Source organism: Cibotium barometz, chromosome 21, assembly GCF_041138505.1.
Source record: "Cibotium barometz isolate CiBa-2024 chromosome 21, ASM4113850v1, whole genome shotgun sequence".
Classification (NCBI taxonomy): Eukaryota; Viridiplantae; Streptophyta; class Polypodiopsida; order Cyatheales; family Cibotiaceae; genus Cibotium; species Cibotium barometz.
Window position 1 is genome coordinate 34,588,483 of NC_141066.1, and position 12,493 is coordinate 34,600,975.

The 12,493-nt window shown below is 44.7% G+C and overlaps 1 protein-coding gene across 3 annotated transcripts in view; it reads right to left on the reverse strand.

Annotated features, from left to right (window-relative positions):
- Positions 1–790: 790 nt before the first annotated feature.
- The window catches only part of LOC147627120 (uncharacterized), a 37,244-nt gene continuing 25,541 nt past the window's right edge, over positions 791–12,493 (reverse strand). For 2 of the 3 annotated variants that reach the window (XM_086815708.1, XM_086815710.1), the window contains exons 9-13: positions 12,053–12,127; positions 11,853–11,939; positions 2,163–2,240; positions 1,354–1,557; positions 791–1,238 (exon numbers count right to left, since the gene is read on the reverse strand). In XM_086815708.1, the coding sequence (XP_086671834.1) occupies positions 1,041–1,238; positions 1,354–1,557; positions 2,163–2,240; positions 11,853–11,939; positions 12,053–12,127 (642 nt within the window). In that variant the 3' untranslated portion in view covers positions 791–1,040. The remainder of the gene's footprint in view (positions 1,239–1,353; positions 1,558–2,162; positions 2,241–11,852; positions 11,940–12,052; positions 12,128–12,493) is intronic. The other variant, XM_086815709.1, reaches the window with a different exon arrangement.

Consider the following 12,493-nt stretch of genomic DNA (forward strand, 5'->3'; position numbering starts at 1 on the left):
TCTAGGTACATCAAAGATATCCACAAAATCTTTTTCCACTTTACACACTGGAAACTCCTAATGGAGGCATTGAGTGCAATGTAAGGTGCACAATGGAGTCATTAATCCTACTCACTGGAATCTCCTAATGGTGACATTGAGTGCAATGTTAAGTGCACAATGGAGTGGTACCACATTAACCCTACTTGACCATTGCCCCTTCCTCTAAACCCAAACATCTCTAGTGTAACATAATGGATCGCGGCCATCAAGTGGCCATAGATCATGACCATGAAGTGCACGACCACAATACCACACTAATTATGTAGGTTGGAGGGGTCTCCTACTTTTTGTTTTAGGATGAATGTGTCGGTCATCCACCACTTGGGGAAAGTATGGCAAACAGCTTCAGTAAATTTTCCCCATGAGAAAAAGATCTTACTGAAGCTCTTCATAACATATGGCTCTTCTTTATTCCCACACTGCATATCATTGGAAAAGACGTAACCCAAAAAAGAACACGAGAACGAGTAAACTACTTGAGAAAGGAAGAGTGCTGATATTGGTTTTGTTTTCATACAACTAATGTTATGACAAATTTGAATAACACAGCTTGGTTGTTTTGAATAGACAATCAAAACACATGGGAAAGAAGAAGAAAAAAACATGGGCACTCACCTCTTACACACAAAATTGTATTCTCTTGCTGGCGAGTATGCCACCAAGTGCCCACAATAAGGGAAAACTTTGGCAGCCAAAGGAGGCTGAACATGGATGGCCACACAAAGAAGAACCAATCAACAATGCTCTGTACAACACATGCCTGCACTTTAGGCAGGTAATCAGCCTTTAAAAATGATGATATTACAAGCTGATCAATATCCCCAGGTTCTTTTAACGAGGAATCCCGAGTTTCACAATCAACAAAAGAATAAGTTCATGTAAAAATGAGAGATCTACAAGGCAGTTATAACTTTAAATTAAGAACTCTGTGCTGCTCAATCCTGTCTTTCCTTCCAGACAGGTTACAAAAAGAAACATGATCTGGCCAATACTTTTCTTCAGGTCTTTACCATAGCAAAACGGCGATTTGGGTAGTCAAAAACCGCAAGGTGTCTCAATATGAGCTCCCCACACAAGACTCCTGATGTGTATATGGAGATATCCAATGCTTGCTCATCTACACTGAAATGCAATGTTTTAACTCCATAGAATGTTTGACCTGCAACTTCTACCGAATCCAAAATCCCATGTTCCACCTGAAAATTAACACCATCAATTCACATTTTCACCCAGGTGCACCTGTGTCCTGATGATTCACTTTATCAAATTTTAAAAATAACTTTTACAACACATAATGTTTCAAATGCAAACCTTTATTCCACCACTGCCTGTCCCCAGCCCAGTGACTTCAGCTAAACCCCTCCAATCCAAAATACCCAGCAAATTAAACTCTTCAACTGCCCGTTTGTGAAAAATTATATCTATCCCCCCTGCCCCCGTGTCCAGCATGAGAAGTGCACTTTGTCCTTTGAATTTTGCTTGTGTGTGAGGGGTATTGTCCAGCATGTATAGAACCTGCAAAAGAAATGTAAACAATCTAATCATCAAAGCAGCAAGATGACCACAAAGATAATCACGGTTTATTCCAAAAGCCCAAAAGAAAAACTTTGTAGCATTACCCTCTACATCAAGGTAATCGCTGCAAACATACAAATCCTGACGTCAAGACTAGACATAAAACCTCGTTTCGAATACATGATTCTGCATGTGCAGGCTGTACAAATTTCTCTGCTGCTATCAAATTATGTTTACTTTACCAGCACAATGATGGGAAGGGTCTTACCCGAACCCAGGTTGTCCATGACATGAGCATCTATATCAATACCTTACTACAGCACCTTCATCACACCTTGGAGAGCCTCGTGATGAGAAATAAATAAAAACTTAGTCAGGCCGTGCCTAAATGAACACTTTTGGGGTTGTTTTGTGCAAGCTCTCAGGTCACCTCTCTTCTTTGAGCTTGTAAAACTTGCTAGACTATCGTGCTCACATTGACATCAGTACACGATCTGGCAACAACTCCTCTAAACAGCCAAAATATCATGAAAATACGCTAGGGGATTCTAAAAACTACAACTAGGGAAAAAAATGCTGTAAGCAATGGAAATAAAATGCTTTACCTCCCACATTGTTTGAAAACCAAGCGGTCTGTAGAGTAATGGATCATAAAATGACATCCTACATTCTGCACTTGACATCTGGAAGAACTTATCAAAGATCAATCTCTCTCTCTCTCTCTCTCTCTCTCTCTCTCTCTCTCTCTCTCTCACCATTTATACTCTCAAACAGCCGATCTTGATTTCTCATCACCTTTGCTCACTTCTATTCTTCATGGATTGGCACAAGCTAGCTTCCTACATACCATTTTCTCTACAGCCAGAAATTCTTTTGGTTCACAACCTCAAAACGGGTAGTACGATCGTGAGTGCAACGCCATGCAGCTTCACCTTGACGAAAGAGCGTGTGGACGGATCTCTGCATGCACAATGCAGAAATCCTTTTGTTGTCTCACCAGTTGGAAGAAGTGACTGCTCTTGGCTAAGCGTGATTAGGGATTTTACAGACTCTTTTTAGTGCAGACAGCTTGAACGCTTGTTGCACATGGGAGGCCGATGCATGTTGTTCATACTTTGGGCAAGATCTATGCTGCAGTATTGGAGGCTGAGATTATCTCCTCAGTAGAAAGACAGACAGAGAGCCACAAGTCAAGCTAGTTTAAAAAAGAACTATTCAACACTAGATCAGAACTTCACTCTCAGTGCTATCATTGAGGAGGCAAGCACACAGAAGCAACGAGTTTTTCTTTTTTTCCCAAGAAAAAGATCCTTCTATTAGTTAATGAATGACAGCCACAAAGGGCTAGATACAACCACGAAGGACTAGATACAAACTTGCCTCATGTACAGGGCGGAAATCACATGATCATAAGGGGAAGAGACACTTCTCCTCCTGCTGGCCGCTCTATGAGGAGAAGGCTATCTTATACACGGGGAGAGGGGAACAGCCACATAGGTGGTCTATAATGCGAAGTGGGGTCACTCTTTCATCCAAGAAGAGGATGAGTTTCCATTTGACCCCGGTGGGGGAAGTCATGCAAGTATTTTGGGAGGTGATACATCCAAAAGTGCAGTAAACGCAGCATTCATATGCTCTATTTCTCAAGAGCTTTTGGCGGGTGGAGGACGGGGAGTTACCCTCTATACGGAAAGCACGGGAGGCTCAGGCATAGTTATGGGATCGTGTCAATGCCTGTGTGCGTTCTTCCATCTTCCTAAATTGCACACCACAGGTGATTAACCATATAAAACATATGATGTTGGCCAGAGGGATTTGGCAACATTGGCTTCTGTGTATAACAGGGTATCACCCATGAAGCAGATCTCCATGGAAGTGCAGATGCAAGTGATGAATCCTGCAAAGTCTCAACGATACGGGAGCACATCAACAAGTTGCAGGCTCTTCAGCAAGAGGTTCTTCAGGCTGGGAAAAAGATATCTTCAAAGGACATGGCCATCACGTTGTTGTCTCATTTGCCCGCTCATACTCAGCATTTTACTCCTCTATGATCACCAGTGGCAGGCTCAGCACCATCACATGGAAGGAGCTTGTGCCTATGGTCTTGGACTAGGAAGAGCGTTTTACGAGCCCTCCACATGACGGAGGTTCTGAGGCCTTGACTGGGCAGCGGTCGAAAGGCTGTAACAACAACAACAATAAGGGCAAAGGGAAGTCTTCATCGAAGAAGTATTCTGAGAAGAAGCCCGATTCAGACCGTGAGAAATTGAAGGCCGAGCAGACCTGAACGATTGTGGCGAGAAAGGCCACTATTGGATAAAGTGTCCCAAGCAGAATAACGGAAAGAGTGTTGATTCTTCACCTTCAGTTGCAAAGACTCCAGTCTTTGTGCACTTGGAGATTTTGGACACAAATGCTTCATCTTCTTCAAGCGAGGAGGCAATTGGCTTTACCGCCAGGGATACTCAAGAGTGGATTCTTGATAGTGGTGCTTCCAGGCACACGACTCCTTCTCGTGAGTTCTTACAGGATCTTAAACGGCAGTCAGGTCGCAGTTTCATTGGCAACAATTCCACTATACCGATTCATAGTGAGGGCAAGATGGAGATCATTCCCGATGGCAAAGGGGGGAAGCATTCCTCTCGTGGAGTTTGAGAAGCATTCTGTTGCTCTACGAGGCAGAGAAACAAGCCAGGTTGTTTGGGAAGGCGGAGTAGAGAACGGTATCTACAAACTCTCAGCACTCTCCTCTCTAACAGGCACTCAGATCGGTGACTTGTGGCACTTCCATTTTGGCCACTTGAATGTGGAAGCATTGCGGTAGGCTTTCCGGAACCAGATGGTGGATGGCTTGCAAGATGTTGGCAGTAGGTAGGGACGTTGTAGTTCTTCCATTCGTGGTAAGCAGCACAGGGAATCTTTTCCGAAGCAAGCTTCTAGGCGGGCTTTGAAACCTTTGGAGTTGGTACACACTGACTTTGTAGACCCCATCCTTGGGAGGTTCTTTGTATTTTATGTTGCTTGTTGATGATTGTGGCAGATTCACATGGGTTTATTTTCTTTTCCAGAAGGATCAAGCTTTTGCTCGGTTCAAGGAGTGGCATGTGATGGTGGAGAAAGAGTCTGGATTGCAGATAAAGACTCTTCGGGCTAACAAAGAAGGAGAGTTTTCTTCCAATGAGTTTCTGCGAAACATGGCATCAAGCGAGAGCTGGCCAGTACAGGTTCGCCTTTAGAGAATGGAGTAGTTGAGCGAAAGAACTGTGGTAGAGATGGCGAGGACGATGTTGGAGCATCATGATCTTCCTCGTCTACTTTGGGAAGAGACTGTGGCTACGGCTTTCCATATTCTCAATCCATCTCCGATGACTTCAGTACCAAAGATGACTCCCTTAGAGGCTTATTTTGGCAGGAAACCTTATGTCTTCCATTTCCGTGTGTTTGGGAGTGATGCCTACGTTCACATTCCAAAGAAGCAGAGCAGGAAGCTTGACTCGAAGTCCCACAAGCTTGTATTTGTGGGATATAACTCTCTTTCCAAAGGATACAGGTTGTATGACCCGGAGCGGAACGAGGTTGTTGTCAGCAGAGATGTTGTTTTTGATGAGCATGTTCCAACTTCCACTGTTGATGAGCCGCCACTTCTTGGAGACCCAGATGAATCTAATGATGATTCCCAATCTATTGTTCCAGCTAGACAGCCTCAGTCAGTTGTAGAGGTTGAGCCCGTGGGCTGGAGATGAGCCCCCGCACAACAGCAGAAGGCTCCGCATTCTGTTCAAGTACCCAGGTGGTTGTTAGACACTCTTTGGGAGTCCGGTGTTACGGTGCTTCCTTGCGCGAGTGGACCACAAAGGACGGACCTCGAAGATCACATAGAGTTCGTGACAAAAGTAATTCAACGGAGCTCTTATAGGTAAACTATGCTTTGATGTCTCGTATCATGCGGGACAAAGAGCCCACTTCTATGAAGGAAGCCCTTTCTCAGGATACTTGGAGGAAATCCATAAAAATGGAACTGGATGCCATAAAGAAGAATAAAACTTGGGAGTTGGTTCCGAGGCCGTCAAAACGGTCAGTCATTGGTGTCAAGTGGGTCTTTAAGACCAAGTATACGTCAGGTGGGTCAGTGGACAAACACAAAGTAAGACTTGTGGCTAAGGGTTATGCTCAGCGGCCTGACATCAACTATGAGGACACATTTGTACCGACAACGAGGATGACCATGAGTCGGACCGTTCTTGCCCTTGCCTCTTCTCATTGATGGCCCGTATATCAGATGGATGTCAAATCCGCGTTCCTTAATGGTGACTTGCAGGAGGAGGTGTACGTTGGGCAACCTCCAAGCTTTGAGGTTCCAGGATCAAAGGCGATGGTTTATAGATTGCGGAAGGCTTTGTATGGTCTTAAGCAGGCTCCCAGGGCTTGGAATCAGAAGAGTGATTCCTTCTTTCTACTACGGACTAGATTTCAGAGATCAGTTGCAGATCCTAACTTGTATCTCGTTTGGGAACGTGGTTTGGTCACGTTGATCATCCTTTATGTGGATGACCTCATTCTCACTAGCACATAGCAGTGACGAAGGCTACCTTGTCAAAGGAGTATGAGATGACCGACTTAGGCTTACTCCACTGCTTCTTGGGATTGGAGATTTGGCAGACCCAGAGGGGGTTCTTTGTCTCTCAGTAGCAGTATATTCATGAGTTGCTTGAGGCCTTTGGGATGGAGAACTGCAAGCCTATCACATCACCGATGGACCCGAACATGACGCTTACAATGAATGTTTTGTGAGCCGATTAATGCCTCTCTGTATCGGAACCTAATGGGTTCATTGATCTGGTTGCTGAACACCAAATTGGACTTGAGCTTTTCTATGGAGTTGTTGAGCTCGTTCATGCAGACACCTTTGAAGTCTCGTTGGGATGCAGGATTGCGGATCTTGCGGTATCTGCAGGGTACGAAGGATCTTGGACTCTTCTATGACACTGGAGGGGAAACGAAGGACGGAGTCCGACTCCACGGTTGGAGTGACTCAGATTGGGGAGGAGATCCAGACACGAGATCTACATCCCGCTACGGATTTACCCTCAGCTCAAGAGCTATAACATGGAGCAGCAAGAGGCAACCAACTATTGCCTTGTCGTCGCTACAGAGGCAGAGTACCGGGCTGCTTGCGAGGTTGTGTGGCTACGGAGGTTGCTTGGCGAGATTGGGTTTCCACAGAAGGAGCCCACAGTCATCCAGTGCGATAACCAGAGCTGTATCGCTATTGCTCGAAACCCGGTTTTCCATGCCCATAGAGATACAATATCACTTTGTTCGTGAGAAGATTTTGGCTGGTGACATCTTGCTTGTTTATTGTTTGAAGAAGGACAATGCGGTAGACCTCTTCACGAAGTCTCTACCTCAGGCTATGCTCCGACAGCACTCCAGCTCACTAGGTTGGTTCCACATCCAGGAGCTGAGAGGGGGTGTTAACAGTCATCTCCTGTCTGTGCATTACACCAGGGCCTCTGTTGTGGGTGTGCCCGCCCATTTTTGGTGTTTCCCCGTTTTTCCTCACTTTCCATGTATTTTTCCCATTTTTTGCTAGGTGTGGGAGGCTGTTTTTTGCTTGTCGGTTGTATCTATTGCTGGCCGACTGCACTATGCTACCCAACTCGACCTACAGCACTGGCCGACTGTGTTTCACCTGGCCGACTAGGTCTTTTGCTGGTCGTGAGCAAGTCTCGTTGCTGTTGGCCTGTTTTGGGCTGGCCGACCAGCAGCTTGGGGCCATATAAAATGGCCCTTGTCCCCCCACACTTGCATTGTATCATTCCAGGATTTTCTAGTGTATATACACAGTTTATACATCTCTCTCCCTCTCTCATTTGTGTTTTGCTCTCTACAGCAGTTGTCTTCATTTCCGTTGTGCATTCTGACAGATTCTACGTCCACTATGGCTACAAATCCCACGCCGCCTCCTATTGCGGAGCAAGTGAGATGGAGTGGTGTGGATGCAAATGCACATGCATCCGCACAATTGTGTCTCATATTAACCCAAGCCCTCCCTTGTATAGTGATAACTGCACCATAAATAGCTAACCTGCTATAAGCAGTCATTAAGCATGTTTTATCAATCCACAAACCCTCGCTAAGTATCTATTTGCTAATCCCTAATCTTGGGGGCCCCTAACCCTGCTGGATTAGGTCCCTAATCTGTAGATTAGTGTCTAGGTACATAACACAGACTTGGGATGCAATTGCAGTACGTAATGAGGCACGTGTTGCTTGCTTACGTAGGCAGATTGAGTCTCAACACATGAGTGAGGGAGACTCTATGGATGAGTTCCTTACCAACATAAAGGATTTTAGAGAGCAGCTTGCTAGTGTTGATGAGACCTATCCGGACAGTTCTTTGGTCCATATTGCCCTAAATGCATTGCAAAACTCATACCAAAGTTTTGCATTTACCATCAGGCTCATGATGAAGGTTAATCCAAATGCCCTCACTTTTGATGAGCTGGTTTCTGAACTCTTGCAAAAGGAGAAATCCTAGCAAAACCAGGAAGTCTTGCGTGTTGGGGATCATGCATTTGCTGCCAATCATAGAGGAAAAGACAACCTCTTCATAGGGTGGCTACAAGCCAAAGGCAGATTCAGCTCAATCTTTTGGCAAAGATGCCAAGAAAGGGAGCGAGAAGCCTAAAAAGAAATTGGAAGCCAGGCCTTTAGGAAATGAATGCAGGAAAGGGCGAGAGAAGCTAATGCCCAAGGCACAAGGCAAGGCAGTTGCTAAAGAACTGACTGGCGAAGCTCTCGAACTAGTGGGACTGCTTGCTAGAGTTCCTCTTCCCGTGACCACTTTAAGTGTGATAAGCTCCACCCTACAGAAGAGAATGAAGGCAGCTCCCTTGACCACATTGCCAATCCAAACCACTCCACATCTAGGACGTACGACCGAGACGAAAGCATTCAAGTAAGCTCTGGAGATGAGGCCGAGCTAGAAGTGAAGAGACAAGGGTGGAGGAAGAAGAAAAAGAGGAACCATACAAGCCACTTCTATATATATACCTAGATGAATTCGACAACATGCCCAAATTCACCTTATAAGAAAGTGCAATTTATAACCTCATGGTAGTCATCCACAAGACAATAAACCATCGACTCCATCATGCATAGTATAGACTAGATACTACAACATCCCCACTAACGTCATCAGTGCCCAATAGTGGGTGTAGAACTTGGTATCAATATATGCTCCCACACACGCACCCCCCACGCGCGCACACACACACACACAGAGCATACATTCATACAAAGGTCTATGTATTGCGTTTCTGTCAGAGCTCCGGAGATACAGGGCAGACTCAACCATAATGAAGCCTAGCACTAGGGATCATAACTGTTGGTCATGTCCACTCCCGGCTTGTTCAGGTGTGAACCCAGCTTACTCACGGGCACTTTTTCCCTCTGACTCGACACAGGTTTTTTCCTCGTGTGAACACACTTATGTGTGTTGGGCACTTAGCTCTAGGCCTTTTAGTACTCACTTGTACTTTCATTTCATATCATTATTGAGTACATCTTTTCCAGTACTCTCACGTTTCTCTGAGCTTGAGGTTATGTGTGTGTGTGTGTGTGTGTGTGTGTGTGTGTGTGTGCAGGCTAGCTTCCCTCCTACCCAACATTGGTATCAGAGCCTTGTTAGGGTTAGGGTTAGGGTTTGCCCCCTGCTGCCCTTCAGAACTTGAGCTTCAGCCTATTCGTATTAGGGTTTTGTTGTTTAGGGTTAGGGTTTCGCCCTCAGTTGCCCGCCGCCGCCCTCAGTTGCCCGCCGCCGCTACCGCCCTCAGCCGCTTGTCAGATCTACCGCCGCCCTCAAAGCCGCATGTCAGATCTGCTGCCGTCTGTATATCGTACAACGCCACCTGTACCTGTGCGCAGCGTCAGCGACCTGTACCTGTGCCGCCGCCGCCGTTCGCCGCTAGATCTCCCTTCGTCGCCTCCAGATCTGTGTTCGCTGCTTCAGATCAAGTTTGCCGCCCTGTCCTGTGCCACCAACGGTCCTGCGTTGCCTTGCGCCACCTGCATCGCCATCGCCTGTAACTGTACCTACGCCGCCGTACAACTGTACATGCGCCCTGTACCATCTCAGATCTGTCAAATCTGCATGTCCTGCCTCAGATCTGTACACCACTTGCCTATTGCTGCTGCCCAAATGCAACTCCAAATTGCTTACAGATTTCAGGTCTGTGGGATTTGCAAATTTTGACCTAAAATTGCTAAAAATTAGCAAATTAGTTGCATTAATTTTGGGGCTTTTCACCATTGAGCTTGCAATTGCAACATTGGCATTGATTTGAAGGTGACTCTATTGATTAGTATCTTACGCATGTGAAAGACTACAAGAGCAGCTCATTAACATTGATGAGGTCTTGACAGATGGCTATCTTGTTCAGACAATTTTGCGTAATTTGCCCGACCCTTATCAGACATTGACACCACTTTGTGGTTGTTGGCTGCTGGCAATGCACCAAATGCGGTCACTTTTGACAACCTTGTGACTCTCTTGCTCAGTGAAGAGCAATCAACATGAACAACATGATGTCTACTGAGTCAGCAATGGTTGCTCCCTTTCGTGGGAATAGATCTGGGCCTAAACCTAGCCTATCGGATCCTCCCAAGAATTGTCACTTTCTCACATGTGATGTTTACTGGGAGTGCCTTTTACACACTTGGCTAGTGTTGGCTTAGTCTCATGGTTTTGGCATGTCACATGTATATTATTCATTGTGGGATTATGCATCTTTACACTTGCCATACATGCCACTGATCATGGCATCGCTGAGAGTTTACCTATCCTCTCATAGCATTGGTTGATGCCCGCCTCGAGCCCTCATTTTTTCTCCCCATTTTCAGCTTTTCCCACCATTGCTGAATTTTTACCTTTATCAGCCCTACCATTGCTGATTTTTCCTCATCGGATCCTCCATTGATGAATTTTCCTCTTGCAGCTTACTGTGCAGGTTAGCTTCCCTCCTACCCAACAATAACAAATAGAAAGAATTATTACAACAAAAAGTTAGTTTGATAGGGCATATGCACCACTAAAGATAGAAAGAATTAACACAATATCAACTCGCTGCAACTTGGACAAAAACTTCACAATGTGAAATTTGTATGTCCGCTAATACAGCATAAAGATATACCTAGATGAATCCGGGAACATCCCCAAATTCACCTTATAAGAAAGTGCAATTTATAACCTCATGGTAGTCATCCACAAGACAATAAACCATCAACTCCATCATGCATAGTATGGACTCAATACTATGACATCTCCACTAACGTTAGCAATGAGTGCCCAATACTCAGTGTAGAACTTGGTATCAATATATGCTCCACACCCCCCCCCCCCAATACACACACACAAGAGCATACATTCCTACAAAGGTCTGTGTATTGAGTTTTTGTCAGAACTCCGGAGATACAAGGCAGCCATAACGAAGCCTAGTACTAAGGATCATAACAAATGGAAAGAGTTATTACAACAAAAAGGTATGATAGGGCATATGCACCACTAAAGATAGAAAGAATTAACACAATATCAACTGGCTACAACTTGGACGAAAACTTCAGGATGTGAATTTGCATGTCCACTAACACAGCATAAAGATATACCTAGATGAATGCAAGAACATGCCCAATAGTCCAACTACACAAGATGGACATGTCCATAAGAATGGCAGCTATGCATGAGTTGGATGCGAGAATGCAAACATTGCATGACACCACCTAGACCAGTATGATCTATTTCTTTGTCCCTCGCCAGGTGAGAACTAGCATTCCAAGTGCCCTCACCCAGAGTACACCTCGTGTGAGACATGTACTGTCCACCCGTACACGCGGTGTCGTATGAGAGAGAGAGAGAGAGAGAGAGAAAGCACATATTCTTCAAAGAGCTAGACACTCGTGCCTTCTAGCCAACTCAAGGTTAGGGACATACTCTAGCACCATAAGGCAGCTCCACCATGGGAGGTTGACACTAATGCCATTTATTCGGCTCTTGATGAGAATACCACATGATTGATTGGTTTGATTCCATTGTACTTGCATGCCTCACATAGTACTTGGCTCCTGTTCTTTGGGTAGCTAGTTTTTCCTTTCGTGTTTTGTTGGCAGTTATTCAAAGATCACATTTAGTATTTTTGGTCTCATAGACCCTTTGGGCCTTTCGTAGACATGAATAAATCTTTCTTTCTTTTTGTGTGTGTGTGTTTTGGTGAGGAAAATTTTCAAACAGGCCATACCTCAACAATACTTTGGCAAAAGATATCATAACCACAAATTCCTGACACATCTTCTGTCACTCCTTTAACAACACTATCTGAAGGCGCCTGCAATTTTTAGAAAATTAACTTGATTCTATCCGAGAAAAAAAAATGTAAAAGCATTGTCATTCTAGTTGTTCATATGCATGCAGTTTTTAGTCTTTAACAATTGAGCTTACCTCTATGAAAATTGGGAAATCAATCCTCAGTGGACCAAGCTGAAGACACCTCCCTCTTCGAAAACGGGTCTTGAACTGAAAATTTGCCAAAAGAAAAGAAAGAAACCTATCTCATTGTCCCACAGTCCATGCACAAAGCATACAGTCTAGAAATTTGAGTGAAGCCTATGCATCTATAATGGCTACATACTTGGCCTTGTCCTTTTTTATTTTTGACTCCACATCTACATATAAATTTCTTACATAGCTATCAGACTTTCATTAAAAAAATTGTTTTGTACCATGCCAGACTTTCATTAAAAATTTAGTTTTGTACCATGCCAATGTGCATTATCAATTGCACTCATAATGTATTTTCAAGGTCTTATAAACCCTTGTGGTCCTTCATAAGACATTAGTTCATGGCGCACCTCCATGCAAGAGGAAATGGATAAATGGAAA